This window comes from Athene noctua, chromosome Z (assembly GCF_965140245.1).
Source record: "Athene noctua chromosome Z, bAthNoc1.hap1.1, whole genome shotgun sequence".
In the NCBI taxonomy this organism is placed as follows: domain Eukaryota; kingdom Metazoa; phylum Chordata; class Aves; order Strigiformes; family Strigidae; genus Athene; species Athene noctua.
In genome coordinates, this window is record NC_134077.1 from 10,783,615 (window position 1) to 10,804,281 (window position 20,667).

Genomic DNA, 20,667 nt, shown 5'->3' on the forward strand with positions numbered 1-20,667 from the left:
GGGGTGACCCAGGCAGCAGAGCAGGCAGGAGCTGTATGGGGGGGCATGGTGTGGGGGGGGTGTCACCCTGGGGGCAGCACCTGGGAAGGAAGGTGGGTGTGTCAGAGGGCATGCATGGAGAAGGGGTCCCACGCATGGGGGGTAAGGGACAAAAGGGCCCACGTGGGTGCTTACAGTTTTGCACGGATACAGCTCAGTATTGCAGCAAGAGGCACCTTCAGGTCCCCCTCCCACATTGGTGGTCCAGCCGGGTCCCACAGCTCAGCCCCCCAGGCCCTAGGGACCCCCAGCTGCTTTGGGAGCAGGGTGGGGGGCAGGCATATCCCCTACGGCGAGGTGCTGGTGGGAGTGTGGCTGTGAGAGGGGGCTGGGAGCAGTGGGTTCGGGGCAGGCACAGGGTTTGGCCGGCTCTGGGTGCTCCCTCCACCGGGTGCCGGGGGGGCCTGGGGCCGGCGAGCAAACAGGACGCCTGGGAAGCAAGAGCAAGGGGGTTAGGGCAAGCCCGGGGTTGGGGGGTCTGCTCACCTGGCCCCCAGCACCCAGGCTGGAGAGGGTGGAACCAGCACCCCTGGGGGCTCCAGGCCTCCCCATCACCTTTGGTGCCTCCCTCGGCCCAGCCGCTCTCACCCACGTGGGGTAGCCCGTGGGGTGGCCCAGGACTGTTTGGCTGGCAGCCCCACGTGCTGATTAGCCCTGACCTTTCCAGCTCATTAAATATTTAAGTCCTGAAGGAAAAGCCATCGATTTTAATTGGGGATGTCTCAGCAGGGCAGGCAGAGATCTGGGGGCCATGGGAATAACTGCGTAGCCAGGTAGCGGCACATTGACATCCCGAAAAAACCTTTGCTCCAGCAAAGCACCCCAACATCTTCCCCTGCTCCCAACAGCATGCTCTGCAACCAGCCAACCCCTGCACCCAGCCAGAGACCCGCTGGGCACACCAGCGTTGGGGCAATCCTAAATTCAAGCCCTACCTGCAGGACCCCGTGGTGGGGGATGACCCCAGGTGCCTTTTTGCACTTCTCAGCCCAAGTCCATCTGTCCATCCATTCATCACCCCTCACTTTGGTCCTTCGTTGCTAGCCTCTGCAGGGGGTCAATTTCCATCCTTGCTGACCCCCTCCTTCTCCTGCCCCCTCTCCCCAGGCTCTGCCACTTCATTACAATGGATTTTATAGTAAAGACATCAGATTGAAGGAAGGACTTGCTGGCCAGGCAGTGGCTATAAGTTATTGGATTTCCCGGCCGCAATTACACGGGCCAAGCGGCCCTTCTATTTACCTGTGTAGACAACTCCATTTATTTCTATTGACATGTTGATACTGTTAATGCCGTTGGTGGACAGGTTCAATGCGGTCTCCTGTCTGTCATCTGGGGAAAGGAAATACCAATATGAGCATTAGAGAAACAGAAACAAGAACCTGCCCAAGAGAGGGAAGCGATGCCCCGGTCTCTCCAGTCATCCATGCTCCTCTCCAGCCACTCCTTGCTGGGGTGCCAAGGGATGGGGTGACCCAAGCTGAGGTGTTGCAGCTCGCTACCTCTGTTGGAGATCTTGACGTTCATGGGGAACTGGGAGGCCACGGCCAGGAGGTTGTGCTGCAGCGCGTGTTGCATCAGCCGCTGCTGCTCCTCCACTGTCAGGGCCATCTTCTTCTCCGGGGGCTCCCCTGTCTCCAGCTTCTCCCGCAGCTGCTCCAGCACCACTGCCTGCGAGGCGGCTGCTGCTTGAGCTGCTGTGAGATGGTGGCCAGCCAGACCCACCGGGATAGCGATGCGCCCTGGCACTGCTGCTGCCAGCATGCCATCCTCTGCAACGACCGAGAGACCTCAGCAGGTCCCCCCCATCACCACCCCATCTCAGCATCCCCAGCCAGTATCACCTCCATCCCACTGGCATGGGGCAGGGTGGACCCCCAGCATCTGGGCTTGGTCATCCTCCAAAGCCAGGAGAAAGAAACCTTTCTCAGTCCCAGAGAGAGACTAAAAGAACAAAATTGTTCCTATTTTCCCCAAGCAAAAAGGGCAAGAGCAGACAGGGAACATCCCCCTGCCAGGGATGAGATGCCTGCTGCAGGGCAGATGTGGTCCTCACCCACCTTTCTTAACAGCGTGCACTTGGCTAAGCTGGCTGCAGCTGTGTGTGGAGATGCTAAGAGCTGGCAGAGGCATTTTGGGGGAACTCAGAAGGGTTGGGGTGCCAGTCGGCGAGTAGTTGAAGAGTGCCGTGCCAAAAGTCTGCCTCCGTCCCTCCCGACGATTGCTGTCAATGGCAGCTTGGAGCTCCCCGGGAGAACTGAGCGCCCGCTTCTCACATTCATAGGGATACAGGTACTTCATGTATCTACACGGAGAGAGAGCCAGGATGAGACCCAGCACCATGCACCACCCAGCCAGCCCTGTGCTGAGTGGGGACCAGGGCAGGGAGGGCACATGGGAAGAGGCAGAGCCCTCTATCCCCTTTCAGGGCACCCCATGCTGGACCCTGCTTATAGCTCTGGGACATCCAAATCAGTGGGTGCCTGAGGGCAGGTGCCCCCCACCCTCTGCCACTGCTGGGCGCTCACTGTGTGCGGAGGGTGAAGGCAGCACTGGTGATGGAGGTAGGTAGGTTGAGGCCCTTGGTGATCTCCCGCCAGATCTTCTTGTTGATGACTTCGACCAGGCCACCCTTGTCCGTCACCAGTCGGTACAGTGTGTACAGGTCCAGCACTTGCTTGGCCATGATGGGGATGCGGTTCACAGGTGTCCCTTCCAGCCACACATGGGAGAGAGAAAAGGGTGTGGGGTGAGCCCATGGGGACCCTCAATCCCTAGCGACACAGTCCCTACCTTGTCCTCACTGCCACTGTGGGTACTGGCTGCTCCACAAGGGGAGACGCACGTCTCCGTGCCTGGGTGAGGACCCACGGGCATGGGGGATGCAGGCAGGACACCAGGGTGCCTGGGAGAGTGGCATGGTGCCCGTGAGCAGGGCAGACCCCAGCAGGCTGGCAGAGGGTCCCCATCGATGGAGCTGTTGGTGGGCATGGGTATGCTCTCAGCTAGGATGTGGGGGCACAGTGGGATGGGCAAAGTGCCTCCTCCAACTCTTAGAGCTATAGAGTATTCCTCCCAAAATCTCTCAGAGCATCCCTCTCTCTGTAACCCCCTTCCAGAGCCCCATAAGGAGAGACTCCATCTAAACTTCATGAAGGGACTCACTCTACAACCCTCTCTGAAGAGGAACTCCAGCCATAACCCTTCTGGAGGGACTCACCCTATAACCTCCGTACAGAGAGGTTTTATCTTTTAAAAATCCCCCCTGAGTCCCATAGAAAGGGATTCCCCCAAAAGTCTCCCCATAGAAGAAGACTCCCCATGCCATAGCTCCCCCACAGCAGTCCTCCGACTGCTTAAAAGCCTTCAGTGCCCCACCTCAAGAGACCTGACCCCAAATACCTTTCACGTGTCCCCAGTAGAGGCCCTGACCTCTGGTCCCCCAGCATCACCCCCCACATGAGCTCATAAGGGCTCTGTTAACCCAACATGGTCCCCACCAGGTCTGGTTAACACCCACTCCCCACTTTCCCAACACCCCCAAATAGCCCCACAGCCTTGCTCTGCCCCATACCACCTGCAGACAATAGTCTGGGCAGCAGCTGGGGGCTGCAGCAGGGCAGAGGAAGGACAAGCCTCCTGGGTCTGTCCCATCCCACCCCATATTTATTCCTCCTGCGGGGTAGCGGGGTGCAGGCGGTATTGGAAAGCCATCCATTTTGCCAGGGGAGGCTGTCACAGCCACGCTTCGCCCCTCAAACGAAGCCGTCACTCACCGCCATCCTCCTGCATCCCTAATTTATGGCCCCAATATTGGCTCAGCTTCTTCACATAAGCCTGAAAAATGAGCTCTTTTTATTCCTTTACTGAGTTCATTTAACTTTTTTTTTTTTTTTTTGTGTCTGTGTTGTTCGCCCAGTCGGGAAGGGGGAGAGGAGTTTATCCTCCTGGGAAGAAGGCAGAGATATTGACTCGATATCTACTGGCGGTCCCTCACCCGTCCTGCCTGGGGGCTGCTGGCACCAGCCTCATCACCTTGGGGGGCCCAATTCGAGGGCTCCCCATCACCCCAACATACCAATGAGTTTGCGGGATCTCAGCCCCGATGGCCCACAGACTTATTCTCTCTTTCCCCCTCCCCAGCCATGGTGGCTAACGAAAGCAGCTCACCATTAATCTCAGGGCTGTGCGGGGCGGGCAGCCAGTGCCCGTCCCACTGACAAAGGGACCTGTCTGCGTCCCTGCAGAGTGATGGCCCTGGCCCCGGCCAGGGCGAGCAGCACAAAAGCCCAGGGAGGTGATGCAGCTTTTGTGGTGCTGCAATTAGCTCCTTGATTGATTAATGATCCTGTTTTATCAGCAGGGCTCTCAGCTTGGCGGGGAGAAGGGGGCACCCTGCAGACCCCTGATGAGCAAATGCAGAAATTGTGCCCCTATGTCCCAGCTCGCCACTTTTGGGGTGCCACGAATGTTGGGGCCTAGGGATGAGGTGCCCCACTGCCTGTACCCCACATCTGATGGGGGTGCTAATACTGAGTGTCCCTGCCCCAACTCATTTTTCAGCCTCCCTAATTTTCTACCCTGCTGACAAATATTAGTGCCAAAACTGCCCTGACAGACAGCAGGGGAGACGCAGCCCCTTTCATTAGGGCTCACCCTGTAGAAATCAACCCCACCCTGGGGACACAGCCCATGCACCCCTGGGTGCACCACCACCACCCATGCTGGCTCATGAGTGCTACTTCTCACCCAGCTCCCGATGACCCTGAGGATGCTGTCCCTGCCCCACAGCCCCTCTTGTCCCCTTTCTCTTTGTTACCTGCCTCCAAAATACCCCAGTTCCTCCAACAGGCACATACACACCCACACCTGCACACCCACATGCCTTCCTGCCCTCCCCGGGGGGCACGGGACAGAGGGGACACGATAGGGACAGCCAGACACGGAGGGATGAGGAGCAGCATTGGCAGGGAAGCATCGAGCTCCCTCCCTCCGTGCACCACCAGGCACTTGCTTAATTAGCCCCGGCCCCAATGGCGAGGGAGTTAATTAGCTCTGGAAAGAGAGATAATGAAGCTGCAGAATAGCCCATGAATCTTGTGGCTGATGGATGCTGGGGGGCCAAAGCACAGCTGATGCTCCCACTCACTCCCCACAGTCCCACACCAGGGACAGGGGGGGCACCCATGGAGCAATACCAGGCTCCCCTCCACCTCCAGCCAGGCTCCAGTGTGAGCCCCACAGCCATGCCAGCCACCTGCAGCACAGCCCTGAGTGAAACGAGTTTGTGGGGTCTCAGTTAACCCAAAAGTCAATCACTGCCACCCCACAGGCGGGCAGGTACCTCACCACCCTTCCCACAGGCATGGCTTGGGGGCAACTGCCCCTTTCTGCCCACCCTCACCCTATACACAGCCAGCCCTGCAACCCCCCCAGCCTTCCCCCGTTAATTAGCTCAGCATTAACCTCTGCCTGGGGTTTACTGGCTATTGAGCGGCATGTTCATTAATCCACACACCAGCAAAAGGCTCTAATTAATACGGCCGGCCACACGCCCGTGCTTGGCAACTTTTAATTGTCGCAGGCCCGGCCGGGGAGGGCGAAGGTTAAAGCATTTATTGAGTCCCCAGGAGCCAGCTCGGCCCCCCAAGCCGATAGCAAAGATTTCCGATGCGGCAGGGCTGGCTGGCGAGCCCTTAACCCCTGGGTGCCTGGCGCTCCCCGGACTGTTGACCCCACTCCTGCAGCACTGTGGGCATCGCTAAGAGGTGCCAGTAATGGGCATCCTCACCGGGGACTGACAACCAGGAGCCCTAAGGAGCATCGCTAATGGGCACTGCTAATGGGCACTGCCAAGGGCATCCCCACCAGGCGTCGCTAAAAGGCCCTGCGAACAGGCACTGCTGATGGGCATCGTTAATGGGTGTTGCTCATGGTTGGGGTGGGAGGCCCCACAGGACCTGCCTCGGGGGCTTGCAGAGACCCGGAGCAGCTCGGAGCCTGAGTGGACCATGCCGTGAGCCCCCCAAGGCAGCCGAGGCAGGGGTGCCCGTGGTGCCCACCCCAGCCACCCACCTTTACCTCTCTTCTGCATGAAGCCAAAGAGGTCATCCAGGAACTCCTTGCGTTTTGGGTCTTCATCCAGTTCGTAGAGCTGGTGGCAGGAGAGAGAGGAGGTGTCAGTGCTGCCAGCACATGCAGGTGGCAGGACCCTGCCTGTGCCAGGACCTGGCATCACCCCTGGCCCCACCTGCCTGCTCTGCCAGCAACGAGAGGCTCTCCCTGCACCACAAGCAGGATCCCCCTGAGCACTCTCCATGCTGTCAGCACTGGGCTTTCCACACGCCTGGGGCATGGCTTGGGCTCCCCAGACACCACTCATTATTTTGCACCCTTGCTGCAGAGATGCTGCATCTGTGCCTCAGTTTCCCCTGTCCCTCGCCTTCCTAGGTGGAGGGATGACAGTGTTTCAGCCCAGAAAGATGATGCCAATGTAGATGGGGCATCAGCAAATCCCAGGCCCCCGGGCAGGTCACTGTGACCAGGATGCTCAGCAGCCTCCCTGGGTGTTCACCGGGTCCCAGCACAGGGTCAGCATCATTCTCAGGGACATGCATCCACCTGTGCAGCAGAGATGCTAGTCCTGTCCTGGGGCAGGGCGAGCTGACAGGGTCACAGCGCTGGGTGCTGGCAAAGGAGCTTGCAAGCACCAGCGCTGCCCCACTCAACCGGGGTGACAGGGCTATTGACAACCTGATAAGCACAGCCTGAGACGTGTCACCACGAGATGGGGCCGGAACAATGGCCAAGGACACTGTGAGGTGCCTCCGCAAAGGGACACACTGCCAAATCCTCCTTCCTCAGCTGGTCATGGTGACCCCAAAGCCATCTCCTCTGGCCAGGCATGGGGTCCCCAAATTCATCTTCCTCGGCTGCGCATGGGAACCAGGGTGTGAGCATGACAGTGACACATCTCTGCAAGGCACCGGGACTTCCCACAGTGGGTTCATGTGTGCAAAGCCAGATGGGTGTGCACTGTGTGCAAATACATGAGCATGAAACTAATAAAACTGTGAGTGCAGCCCTGTGTGTGCGCTGACACAGATGGTCGTGTGTCCCGGCAAGTCTGTGGGGTCCACTGACGCGTGTGCAAGCCAGTGAGCATGCATGTGGTTGCACAGATGCACACGTACAGCTGTGAGGACACTTATGTGTGTTGGATGGATGCAGGTCTGGACTCACGGACACAACCACCCAGCCTGAGCTGACCCACGGCACTGGGGAGGCAAACGCAGCCCCTACACCAGGGACACGAAGTGCCAGCTCCGTGCAAAAGCCGGGGCTCGCCTGATTCCAGCACAGTGGCTGGGTGACCATGACAAATTGGAGCCCGCCAGATCGATGGCCCAGCAGTAAAAGTCAGAGCACATGAAGGAAAAATTAGCACCAATCGAAGGTGCTATAGACACCAATTCCTCCCAGCAAGCCCGGCAAGAATTTAAAGCCATTGAAAAGAAACAAAACTCAGCAGTCCAGAATGGATTTCCAAAACATATACAAAGAAATGCAAGCTGGAAAACAAAGTCAGGCACAAAATAGAGTCGTTTAAAAAACAATTGTGCTGGGAAAGGCCGTTAAAAACCAATAGAAAGGGAGCACCCCCCCTCCACATAGCACATCATTCACTGGACAGATAAAGGGAGCTGTGCGGTGGGGATGTCAGGCTGCAGACATGGGGATGTGGGGATGGGGGGATGCAGGGTGGTGATGGGGACATGAACGCAGGGATATGGGGATGCAGGGATGTGGGACTATAGGGATGTGGGGATGCAGGGACTTGGGGACATTGGGGACACAGAGATGCGGGAATGCAGGGATGCTCCTACAGACACCCCCACAGTTCCTGTCACTGGATAGACCCATCTAACACAGTCCCTCATCTAACCCATGGGTGCCAGCTGCCTCTCCCTTATCTAACAGATGGGTGCTAACTGCCAGTCCCTAACCTAGTCTATGGGTGCTACTGCCAGTCTCCCACCCATGGGTGCTGACTGCCTAGCTCTGGGCCGCTCCATGGTGCTCCATCCCTGCCCCCTCCTTGCCCTCTGGGTTCACTTACCCGTCCTCTCCTTGCAGCAGGGTGCTCTTGGGGTGCCTGAACTCCTGGATGCCAGCACCCTGTCCCTCCCCTCCACCGTGATGCTTCCTGCACCGCTCTGTGCCCCCTGCCCATTGCCAGCCCTTCCCCAGGAGCTCTTCAAGCCAACTATTAGGGTAACTAGGTCAGGCTGGGAGCAGAGCCCCAGGGGGTTGCTTTGATTTCTGCCCAGGGAAGGCTGTGTGAGCCAGGCTTTGCCTGCATTTCCCTGCCTGTCCCTGCCTACAGCAGGGCTCTGACCCCCACCACTCCACACCAAGCCCATTTCCACCCCCTGCAATCTCCTGGTTTGTCCAAGCAGGAGCAAACCCCCCAAAACCGGCAACCGCTGCCTATCCCACAGCCGGGCGAAGCCACTGCCTTCCCGGGGAGGTCAACCCAGCGGGTGGGCTCCTGCACCCACACCTCCGCCAGGCCCCTGGGTGCCACTCATGTTTCTCCTCCCCACAAGGCAGGCAGGATCCCACACGGCGCATGCTGCCTGCTGCCTCCGGCCCCCAAAACAGGTGTGACCTCCAAGTGCCAGGATCCATTATTCCACCATTGATTAACCTCTAACCTTTTATCTGTGGGGCACCGAGATGCAAAAACACATTACATCAAACGGGGAGCAAAGGTCAGCTTTTAAGTGGAGACAAGAGCAGACCTGAGTAACAGGGGACCAGCCAGCAGGGCTGTTGGGTGTGCTGGGGATGCACTGGGCATCCCATGAGATCTGGGGATGCTCAGGCAGGAGAGGAGGTGGTTTTGGGGGATTCCTGGTGATGAGGTGTGGGCTGGGTCCCAGCCAAGGCTGGCTATGGGATACGGGCATCGCAGGTTCACAGGAGTGGCATGAGTGGTGTCACGGGAAGTGGCATGGATGGTGGTCTGCCACAGCCTCCAGTCAAGGAGGGACCCCCGAACAGTCCCAGCCCAGAGGAAGGAACCAACTCCATCCCTTACCCAGGGCTCCAGGCACTCACCCTCCTCCTGCTCCTCCTGCAGGGTGGGCACTGTGGTCCCCTCCCACCTTCCCTGGGGACTGACCACCTAAGAGGCAGGTCAAAACCCTCCAGGGTCACACACAATCTCTGTGAGTGTAGATTCACCTCATGTGGGTGTACATAACCCCACACAGGCTGACACAACCCCACATGGGTGTGCACAAGCCCATGCAACCATATACAACCCCACACAAGGCATACACAACCCTATATGGGCTCACACAACCCCACGTGAGTGTGCACAAACTCTGATGGGCACACACTTCACACAAGCATGTGCACAACCCTGTGCATGCACACACAACCCCCCCGGGGCCACACACAAGCTTGCATCGGCACTTAAAACCCTGCATAAGCATGCACAACCCTGCATCACTGTGTGCAACCCTGCACGGGTGCACAGAACATCACGTGAGTGTGCGCAACACTGTACAAGCACACACAACCCACAAATCCCGACACAGGCACATACAACCGTGTCCAGATGTGCACAACCTCCTATGGGCACGTACAACGTCAGATGGACACGCACTACCCCAGACAGGCACTCACAACCCCAAATGGGCATGCACAGCCCCACCGGGGCACACACAGCCCCAGATGGGCATGCACAACCCCAGACAGGCGCACCCACCCCATATGAACACCCCCAACCCCACAGGGGCACACACGACCCCAGAGCATCCCCCCACCTTGGAGCAGTCGGGCAGGCCTTGCCCGGGGGCAGTTGTGCAAGACGAGCGGCGGCTCCTGCTTGTGGTGACCTATGAGCAAGGACCCTTTTAATCGTGTTTGTATTGATATAATTAGTAACTCATTTAACGCCATCGATGTAACTATATTCCTCTATAAACACAAGTATTAAACTGTCAAGCCCAGGGATCGATACGCTGCCAGTGTGCTGCGTAGCTCTACTCTGCCAACCTCGGGGACCTCATCCACAGTTCTTGGCACCCCTAAAAGCCATGGCACCCCCAGCACTGCCCCACCTCCACCTGGCACCACTGCTCGGGTGCTGGTGCAGGGGTGTCCTTGTCCCCACCCCACCCTGGATGCAGTTCTGGGGACCCCGCTCCCTCTCATCATCCCATTGCCATGGTGACATCTTTATTCCTTAAGGGATTGGGATAACGGGGCTTGTCAGGCAGGTTAAAGGTCAGCGGGTCGAACATGGTTTATTAAAGGGATGTGAATAGACCTTGTGCCTCCCCCTCCTCTTCACCACGATTAAATAACATCATTAGCACCTCTCACTCACCCATGACATGCCTCTCCCAGAGCTGGGGTGACATGTAGGGCTGGAGTTGGGGTCCCTGGCACCCCTTAGCCCAGCTGATGCCCTAGACAGAGAAAGGATGCGGTGAGGTGCTAAGCCACACCCCAGGTATCTCCAGGCTGCCCTGCGTCGGCGAGCCCCCCTTGCCACCCCCCACAGGGCCCTGCTGCCAAGAGAAGCAATTGCAGCGAGATCCCCTGCAGTCCCTGCTCAGCTGCCACTTCCTGCTGGCAGCGAGGGCTCAGATCGGCAACCAGGATTTAATCCACTTAATACGAGCCATATCGATCCCGGACCCTGCTCGGCTCCCCACAGCCTCACATCCCCCCCCCCAACCCCAAGCCGCTTAATATGCACCACATTGATTAGCCACACTGCTAATTTTTCCATCTGGCTGCTGTTCACGCAGGGAGCTCAGGTAACGGCTCGTCTCCACGTACCCCCAGCCCCCTGGGGTGCAGTCAGACGCCACGGGTGGCAGACTGCTGAGGGGATATTTTGGAGTCCCTGCACCCCTTCGGAACATCACTGTTGCCTCTGAGCTGGGGGTCCCTGGCTCCTTCCCCAGGGAGGAGGTGCACAGTCAGGCACCCAGACACTGGGGTGTCCTCCCCTGTGTCCTGATGACATGGGGGGACAGGAAAGCCATCAGTGCCTCAGGTTATCCCACAGGCCTGCAACCACAGGAACTGGCTACTCCCAGTTGATGCACAGCCCTGTGCACCACAGAGTGCAGGGACCTCAACAGTGTCCACCGTCAGAGCCCCCCCAGTGCCTCTCTCACCATGGGGCACACACGAAGGGGCCAAGGGCTCCCATGTCCCCCCGCCTCATCCTCATCGCCAGAGCTGGGGGTCAGTTCACTCCCCGCCGGGCACAAACCACCCCCTGACCTTGTGAGCCACTGCTCGCCTCCACCACCAGTCATTAATAAGTTAATGGTTACGGGACGGCTTTGCCGGGACATCGACTGCATTCAAAGGCGCTACCGGCTCTTGGTGGGGGGCTGCTCCCCTGATTCCCCAGCCCCGAAGGGGGCACCGAGGTGCTTGCTCGCCACAACATCCCCAGCCTCAGCAGTCACCCCTCTGGTGTGGCTGGACACCTTCATCTGGAGCCCTCTCCCAGTGCCACAGCTTCCCCCCAAAGTCTTTCATCACGCTTAATATTTAACGGCGCTTTATAGAGCAGCAGGTTTAATCAGCACTGATAATGCGGCGGATCCGGCAGGTCATTAAAACCCCCCCTCCTTGCCGCAGCAGGCACCGCCGCTCCCTAGAGAGCTGCCTGCTACAAACATTAACCCGGCTTCGCACAAGGTGAGGGACTGTTTGCTGTCAGTGCTGGCCTTGGGACGGCAGCCCCTCGTCCACAGCCTGGCGTTGGGGTGAAAGAGGGGCTCGCAGGGTCCCCAGCCTCCTCCCCAACCCCTTTTCGCAGGAGGGGAAGCTGAGTCACGGTGCACCAGCACGGCTCCCGCAAGGGTTGGAGACAGAGGAAACATGCTGCATGGAGCCACCATGGGCACCATCCACGGCCCTGTCCCGCCGTCCAACATCCGTCTGCCTGGGGGTTGCAGCACTGGGGGTTGCCCCGGCTCCTGGCGAGTGCGCGTCCCCCACGATCAGCCCCTTGTTACTTGTTCATGGCTGAGCAGGCAGGGAGTCAATGAGGGGATTTGTTCGGGTTAACCTCCCTGACCCGCTGGCGCTTGCCACGCCGCTGCCTCCCCCTCTATCCTTGCTTTCCTCTTCATCCCTGTCTCCCCCTCCATCCTTTTCTCCCCCCTCAAGCCCTCCTGGGGGAGCAGAGGGACACCCCTCCAGCACCGGCAGCACCCCAGGTGTCCCCTGAGGGACACGCATGTGCGCAGCCACTATACAGAATCAGAATCATCTAGGTTGGAAAAGACCTTCAAGATCACCTAGTCCAACCAAATGCATGGGTGTGTGCTTGACGACACGGGGGTCTGTGCATGCACACACCTGCTATAGGGCTGGGTGAGTATGGGGGTGCACACCTGGAGCGGCTGTGCATCCGCCTGAGATGTGCACTGGGTGCTTAGTGACCCTCCTGGTGCACCTCTGGCCTCATCCCCTTCCTCTGGCCCCTTGTAAGGAATGATAGGAGAGGAAGGGCCGGTGGCCCCCCTCTGCTGGCAACCCCAGCCCCCACCTCTCTCTCCGGAAGAACTGCGTGCCTGAGCAGAAAGGGTATCTGGGGCCGGTGCCTGCTCCCGTCCCACCACCAGACATGGGACATGGGCACTGGGTCCAGGACGGAGCAGCCCCAGGCTGCAGCCTACAGCAGAGAACACAGACCCACCAAAACAGGCATCGCCGGGGACAGGTCTCCACAGCCCCCACGTACAGAAGCCAGCACGGTCACCCTCTGCACGCTCATGCACCCAGTGCACCCGCACTCACACGCTCACACAGTCCCCAGCTTGCTCGGCACATCCACACTGTGTGCAACCTCTCCTTGTGCACACTCACCCCCAGACACGCTCTCCTTGGGCAAACAGCCCCCCAGACAGGCTTGCACAGACCCTCTCAAGAAAATGTCTTTGTTTGCATTGAATGAAACTAAGATTTCTTTTATTGGGAAGAGTTCAACAAGAACAATCTCAGCCATATCTTTGGTACTCCAACCAAAAGAATAGGGGAAGCATGATGATAAAGCTTGAAAAATGCTCTTCATCCCTTGTTTGAAGAGATGGCAAGGTCAGAGACAACCTAATTTTGCTAAGGCAAGAGGTTGCAAGAGGTTGCACATTGCAGATTTTACTGTAATATAATTTTTAAAACTCTATGTGCTATCCCTCTGCACACACAGCATCCCATGCACGCTTATGCAGCCTCTATACCCTCTTCGTGTACACACAGACTCCTTGTGCATATTCATCCAGCTGTTTTACACACCCTCCCTGTGCATACCCACACATCACGTGCACACTCACACACCCTCTATACCCACACACTCTTGCACACACACCCTGTGCACACTCCGACATCCCCTATGCGCTCTCTCTGTGCACACACGTACGCCTGCATGCATGATCATACATCCCCTGCACGTCACCCCTGTGCCCACACCCCACCTGTGCATGCTCATACATCCCCTGTGCATACGCACACATGCCCTGTGCACACTCACGCAATTCTACACTTTCTCCACACACATCCCCACCTCATGCACGCTCATGCATTCCTTGCACGCTTTCTCCCTAGTGCACACTCACGCACCCCCTATACACACTGTCCCTTGTGCACACTCACGCCCACACACAGCTGAGGTTGCTCCCACACCCCCCACAGCTGCAAAACTACCGTGGGCACCCCGGTGGGACCAGATCCCACCTCCCCACTGCAGCCTTGCCCAGCCCGATGCCAGCACAGGGGATTTACCTCCACTATTAAACCAATTAGTGGATTAGCAGAGGCCCAAGTCGGCGAGGGGGTGCTTTCCCCCCAGATTCCCCACTCACATCTGATTCTGGGGTGGAAGCTGGGGAGGTACCCAGGGACAGCTGTGGGGTGGGGACTCCTGCCAGCGCTCCCCTCCCACCTGCAGCACCTTTATTCTCACACCCTTGATTAGTTTTTACTCATCCTTTTTAAAGCCCCTGATCCCAAACTCTCAGGACCCCCTAGTTGGGGGATGGTGTCACGGCAGGCTCTGAGGCTCTCAGCATCCCGTGGACTGCAGCAGGGCTGGGAAAGACCATGGGGAGCAGGATGGGGGGCAGGGGGCTGGCACCCACCACAACTGCTCAGCACCGTGGGCTAGGGCAAGGGGTGCAAGGGTAGTTGTGGAGGGGGGCTCAGCCCCCAAACCCTGCCTCAAATAGTCATGGTGCTGTCTGGCTCTGTACATGGAGACACTGGTCCACACGTGCACGGGAGCACCCAAACACACTGTGACACTACACGTGTCCCTGTATATGCACAGGGGTGCGTTCAGACACGCGTGGGCACAGCATATGCATGTGGGCGCACACAGGGTCCCATGCACACCACTACACTCACACACGTATGGGTCCATACACACCTGGGCTCTCATACATGTCCTAACAGCACTCACATGGGCACATACACTTATATGGATCCATATACACACACAGGGTCTCCCAGGGATCCCTACACACAGAGTGCTCATGTGGGTCCACACACACTCATTAGTGCTCAAACAGGTTCAGACACACACGAGCACAACCCCTACACTTACACGGGCATTTATACAGATCCATACACTCACGCTGGTCTATATGCACACATGTGCCCAGAACACCTCCATACACACCCCCAGCCATAGCCCAGCAGCCCCCCCACTCCTGCCTTGTGCCCCTGAACTCGGGCTGGGCTGCCAGAGCTGTGGGAGCTGCCACCACCGGTGACTAACACACTGACCCTTGCCGCCACCACCACCTCCCCGCTGCAGGTGTTTTCAGCCCCTGGGCAGAGCTCTGCCTGCAGGTCTGCCGGCAAGAAGCCTCCAGGCAGCCATGGACAGGAGCAAATTCTATATCCACCCCCCCCACCGCCACCCCCCCACCGACCGCTGCCTCTGCAGTGTAACCAGAGACCCTCTAATTTAGCCCCAAGGAGTCATCTGGTTGTTGCTTCTGCACCTGGGTTGAAGATGCGCTGGAGGCATGGGGGTGGTGATGGGGCAGGGAGACCACCTCCCTCACCTCAGTCCCCCTCCTGAGCCACCTCTGTTCCCTGGCAGGCAAGCCCAATCCCGCAGGAGAAAGCAATGGGGATGGAGGCAGGAGGCCGTGCACTGCACGCCCTGCCACACCCTGAGGCATGGGATGGAGGTCCATGTCCAAGGAGGGTTGCAGCCAACTCTGAGCTCCTTCCTCCAGGATCTGAGATGTGAGCACATATGTTCACTGCCAGCGAGCAGCGAGTAGGTGCAAGAGGTGACTGCTGTCATCAGGTCCAGAGAGGGAAGGAGCAACACCATGGCAAGAGAACAAACAGCCACACCAGGGCTGGCTGAGGATATTGGCAAAGAGCTGCTGGCAAACCCAGCCATCCCCAAATTAACCACTGAGGCTACCAGAAACCCAACAGTCCCCAAGGGCTGGCTGGAGCTCAGCCCCTGCAACTGCTCCCAGACAGAGAGGAAGAAGTTCCGGGCCGTCTGAATCCCTCTCAACCACAACCAGACACATCTGAACGTGCTGGCAGGGTGCTGGCAGGGTCCTGGCAGGGAGGATATCCTCCTGCCAGCAAACGCTCCGCTGCTGGAGAGCTGGGCACAAAACCCAAGTGTTTGAGTCCCTCCTGCCCTGAGCCTTCCTGCAGAACCACCTCTGGGAAGAGCTGGGGGATGGAGCGGGAAGCCCCAGTTTCTGGTGCTGCTCTTCCATCGCTTGGAGGAAACCAGTGTGCCCATCCCCATATGAGTGCATGGCTTCCCAAGAGCAAAAGCTGCATTCATGGGGCTGAGCTGGCATCAGCAATGCTGGGCTCTTCCCCGTGCCCTCCAAGTCAAACGTGTGATACAGCACCACTGCATCGCGATTTGGTGGCATCCCTGTACCCAGGGAAGGGAGGGGGTCATGGGTAGCGCATGGTCAGACCACATGCAGTGTCCCCCACCCTGGGGCTGGGGCTGCCTTGCAGCACTGGGTGTGGGAGACCTCCTGGACCTTTGTCCAGGTCTCTACCCATGTGTCCTTATCAAGTGTACATAGACTGGCGCCAGGGGCTGATGCAAGAGGCAGGGGTGAGGGGGTCTCAAAACCCTTTAACATCAGAGAGGCCCTCCCAGATCAGAGCAAAGGTCCTGCCAGCCCCCCCAAACTGGTGCCTCAGGAAACATATAAAAGCAGGGCAAACACATGGTATATTTCCCCAAAATGCAACTCTGCGCGAAGCAGCATTTGCCTGTTAACCCTGAATGGGTTTCTCCACTACAACCTCACCTTCTGCTCCCTCCTGGTTTAGCCCCACCGCACTACATGGAAAACTCCCTGCAGCTGGTCCTGCACCAACCTCCCACCCCATCCCCATCACGGCTCCCCCCTCGCAGCAGGGAGCCAGGGAAGCAGATCCCTGCCCACGCTTCTCAAACCAGCCTGGATTTGGTACTCCCCATTCACTCAGCTGCCCCCTGACCTAGGAGGATGACAGCAAGGACAGACCTTCAGAACCATCGTGGATGATGGCAGCAGTGCTATGCTAGCATGGGGCAGCTTCAAGAACGCGGCCCAGGTGGGAAACACAACCCTGGCCACCGCAGGGTCTCTCCCCAGCTCCAGGACCCCCATGCCCACACTGCCAGTGCCCCAGCAGCTTGTGAGCAGGCACATGCCGCCCACCATGCCCCACATCACAGCCCAGCCCCTGGGAAACCTCCAAAAGCTAGAGCATGGCCACCCTCCCCACTCAGTCCCCGATGAGGGAAGAGAACCTGTTCCCCAGGCTGGGTGAGGCTCAGCCCTGCAGCCTGGGGAGGGACCAGGGCAGAAAGGGGGGGGGGGGGGGGGGGATACACACACATCCTTCCAGGCAGGAGCTTGTCCTGGATGATCACAGAGGAGGGACAGCCACACTACAAACCCCAAAGCAATCTGGCACCGCAGCCTGTCCCAAACTGCCACCCTATAAACAGCAGCACGCCAAGGCAGCGCAGGGCTGGTCCCAGTAACTCCACTCCCCTCTCCCTGTCCCATACCGTATGAGCCATCCAGAGGCAATCGGGCCCCTTGTCCCTGTGCGCCCAGGGTCACTGAACATAAGGGACATCCATCCCACTGTCCACTGGGCTGGCTGGGACATGCCACCGGGTGGGAAACCCATGTGTGGGTCTCTGTAGCATCACTTTCCCAATCAGGGTTTGAAAAAAGAGGGCGAGCAAAGAAGGAGCCAGCTCTCCCCCTGGGAAGTGGTGGGAGGATTTATCCCCTGCCCCGACCTCCCCTGACATCCACCTCCCGCTCTTCACACCACACTGCCAGCTTTGCTCCTGCCCCACACGGAGAGCGCGGGCAGCCCCTGCCAGGGGCAGCGCGTCAGGCTGAAAGATGAGAAATGCCGGGGATGCTTTCTCTGCGCAAAGCCTCCCCAGGCCCGGGAGGGAGGAACTGTTTCCCACCTCCCAGCTGACCCCAGGAACCGGACAGTCAGCCTTTTTCTGCGCAGCGGGGTGTAACATAACACTTCCTGGATGAGATATTCGGCCCATGAAGCACACCCACCCCAGCCCTCCCCAGGCTGCTTCAAGGCAGAATTGGGTGCTGGCAGCCTCCCCAGTCATGGCTGCGGGGCATGTGCTGCCCGTGCCCTGCCTGCACCCGTACCCGTTGCCTCGAAGGCAGGCACCCAGGCAGATGATCCCTAACCCCTATGAGTAAGGCCATGTTGTGCGATCTTGAAAGAGAAAAGGCAGCAACATGGCCCCACGGCACCCAAAAGTCAAGTCCTTGCTGCTGTCTCCATCTCCTCCTGCCAGAGCCACCGTGGATGAGCCAGTATGTCCCCTTGTCCCACTGGCCTCTGAGCAGTGCCATCATAAAAAGCCACACACCAGCTGTATGGAAACATCTCTGCCTGCTTGGTCCCCTCGCCACAAACTCCCTGTCACCCACCCTGCCACCAGCATCACACCTCTCTACCTTCAAGATGAAGCTGCACACAGGGAGTTCGAACCCAGTCTGTCTCTGTGCAGTCCACACCCACACCTGCACACGGAGCAGCACCCTCCGCGTGCCAACCAGGGCTTGCACAACCTAGCACGGATGGGGTCCACACACACAAAATACAGAGAGGTCTTTCCTCCATCCTGTATACGAGCCCCAGGAGCCCTGTTCCTGTGCCAGATCTCCGTGGCACATGGGTCTCCCCTATGCCCCCCAAGAGTGAGGTGACAGATTTGATGCGCTGCTCCCTCCGGCTAATGTAGGAAATCAATGAACCGCACTGACCAGACATAAATATACTTTGGCACTCACAGAGACATGGAGGAGCTCAGCTCCGTGGTCCGCTGGCTCCTTGGGGTGAACACACACCGGAGCCCTTGCCCTTGTTCAACTCTGCAAAACTTCTGTGGATAGGGGTCACCCTGTTTTACCCATTAGGGAAAGCACCAGGGATGGAGTCTGCATGGGTCAGGGTGGGCACTGGGAGGTGCCTGGACACCAGGCACCCTGTCATGCTGCAGGGCCTGGGGACAGGCATAGGGGATACCAAGAAGATGGGGGACATGAAGCAGGGGTGAGATAGGGAGCACATGAGGATGCCTGTTGGGGTCAACAGGGCTCAGGGACAGTGAGGAGCATTCGGGGAGTACCCATTGCTGGTTTGCACTGACTGTACTTGCCTGAGATAAAGTTTGGGGGCAGTGAAGAGGGTCTGGGGGTTTCTTATTTAGGGTGGCATGGCAATAATGTCTGGGGGCAACAGGGGTACCGGGCATGCCTGCTTGGGGTGGGACTGGGAGAGGGCTTGAGGGGCAGTGGAGTTGCCCATTTAGGGTGGGACACAGACAGGGTGTGGGGGCAGCGGGGGGCATAGGCGGCATCCATTCAGGGAGGGCTGAACCCCGAGTTTGGGGGTCGTGGGCGGACACCGGGGATGCCTGTCAGGAGCGGTGGGTGCTGTGCACCGGGGCGGCGGATGCCTCCTACCTGCTTGAACTGCTCCTCGTAGGTCCACTCGTGGTGTGTGGGGGGCGGCGGTTCTCGGGGCACCCCTTCTTCCTCCTCCTCCTCCTCCTCCTCCTCCTCCTCCTCCTCCTCCTCCTCCTCTTCCTCCTCCTCCTCTTCCTCCTCCTCCTCCGCCTCCTCCTCCTCCTCCACCACCGCGGCGGCGGGCGGTGGGCGCGGGCCGGGGGCCGGGCGGCGGCGGGGAGCGGCGGGGAGCGGCCCGGGGCCGGGGCCGGGCTCGTTCGGGGGCCGTCGGGGAGGGCCGTCGGGGCCGCGGGCAAGGCGGGCCGCCTGCTGCCGCTGCAGGCTCTCCATCACCGCCGCCAAGCGCAGCCCCCCCGCCGCCCCCGGCCCCCGCGGCGGGGTGGCCGGCTGCGGGCACAGGGCACGGCCTCAGCGCCGCCGCCGGAGGAGGAGGAGGAGGAGGGGAGGAAGCACCCCCCCACACGCCCCGCGCTCTCCCCCCGCCACCCCCCACCCCAAGTCTCGCTCCCGGGGGCCCTGCCCAAAAGTTGGCCGCGGAGCCACCGCACCGGGCGCGGCACCCGCTGCCGGAGGGGCTGCCTCCCCCGCCGGGACCACCCGGCACCCTGCCCCACCGGGGACCCGGCCCTCCGGGAACTCATCCCCGCCCCTGCGGGGGACGCCCTCCCCGCTCCCACCGGGGACAGGTCCGACCCGGGACCCCCGTCGCAGTCTTGCGGGGAGTCCCCCTCCTCGGTCCCCTGGGGACCGTGTCCTGCTGGGACCCCACGCTGCGATCCCACCGGGGACCGTGTCTCGCAGGGGACACCCTCCCCGGTCCCACCGGAGACCTCCGCCCCGACGGTCCCACCGGGGACCGTCTCCTACCGAGCCCGTCCCCGCCCCGCCCTGTCCCCGTCGGGGACCCCGTCCCGGTCCCGCCGGAGATCCGCCCCACCGGGCGCCCCGTCCTCCCGGCACCCTCCTCCCGCTCCCACCGGTGACCCCGATCCCTGTCCGACCGGGGGAGCCCCCACCCCGCTCCCACCGTGCACCCCCCGCGCTACCGGGGACCCTCCGCTCCGTCCCGTCGCGGTGCGGCCGCGCCGGCCCTCACCAGGGCGGGTTTGGCCGCCAGACTGGGGTTTTCCACCATGCCGCCGGCTCCGAGCGCCGCCCGGGGCTCGCCCCGCCGTCCCGGGGGGCACGGCCGGCTGCTCCGCCCGGTACCGGCCCGCCGCTCACATGGCGCCGCGCCCGCCGATATTTCTTTTATTCCGCAGCAGATGAGGGTGGGTGGGATTTTTCCCTCTTTTCTTTCTTTCTCTCTTTCTTCCCCTTTTTTTTTTTTTTTTCCTTTTTTTTTTTTTTTTTTTTTTTTTTTGCAACAAGTGGCAGGCAGGCAGCAACACCACCCCTCCCCGCTCCCATTTGCTAGCGCACGTCAAGGGAGTCATCCGGGGAGGGCCGGGCTTGCGGCAGCCCCGGGGGAATCACCCCGGGACCGGCCGGCCGAGATCCGCGGGAGGGGATGGGGCCGGGGGCGCTGGGGACCGGGTGAGCCAGAGTGGGGGTGTGGGCAGGG

General features: G+C 59.7%; 1 protein-coding gene across 1 annotated transcript; it reads right to left on the reverse strand.

The window, feature by feature from the left end:
* Positions 1-326: 326 nt before the first annotated feature.
* On the reverse strand, positions 327-20,238 carry ARID3C (AT-rich interaction domain 3C). The gene is made up of 9 exons (XM_074932648.1): positions 20,200-20,238; positions 19,275-19,490; positions 19,101-19,226; positions 6,115-6,193; positions 2,568-2,751; positions 2,100-2,344; positions 1,542-1,811; positions 1,282-1,371; positions 327-469 (listed from the first exon to the last, which is right to left on the reverse strand). Exons 1-9 carry the CDS (start codon positions 20,236-20,238, stop codon positions 327-329), a joined length of 1,392 nt encoding a protein of 463 aa, XP_074788749.1.
* Positions 20,239-20,667: the final 429 nt, after the last annotated feature.

What these genes read in the sequence shown, in the direction of transcription:
- ARID3C (XM_074932648.1), bottom strand. Translation starts at nt 20,238, where the DNA reads ATGGTGGAAAACCCCAGTCTGGCGGCCAAACCCGCCCTG. An exon ending in CATGCAGAAGAGAGGTAAAG is followed by an intron (nt 2,752 to 6,114) that starts GTGGGTGGCTGG and finishes TGTGGCTGGAAG; the next exon opens with GGACACCTGTGAACCGCATC. An exon ending in AGTGCACGCTGTTAAGAAAG is followed by an intron (nt 1,812 to 2,099) that starts GTGGGTGAGGAC and finishes CGGTCGTTGCAG; the next exon opens with AGGATGGCATGCTGGCAGCA.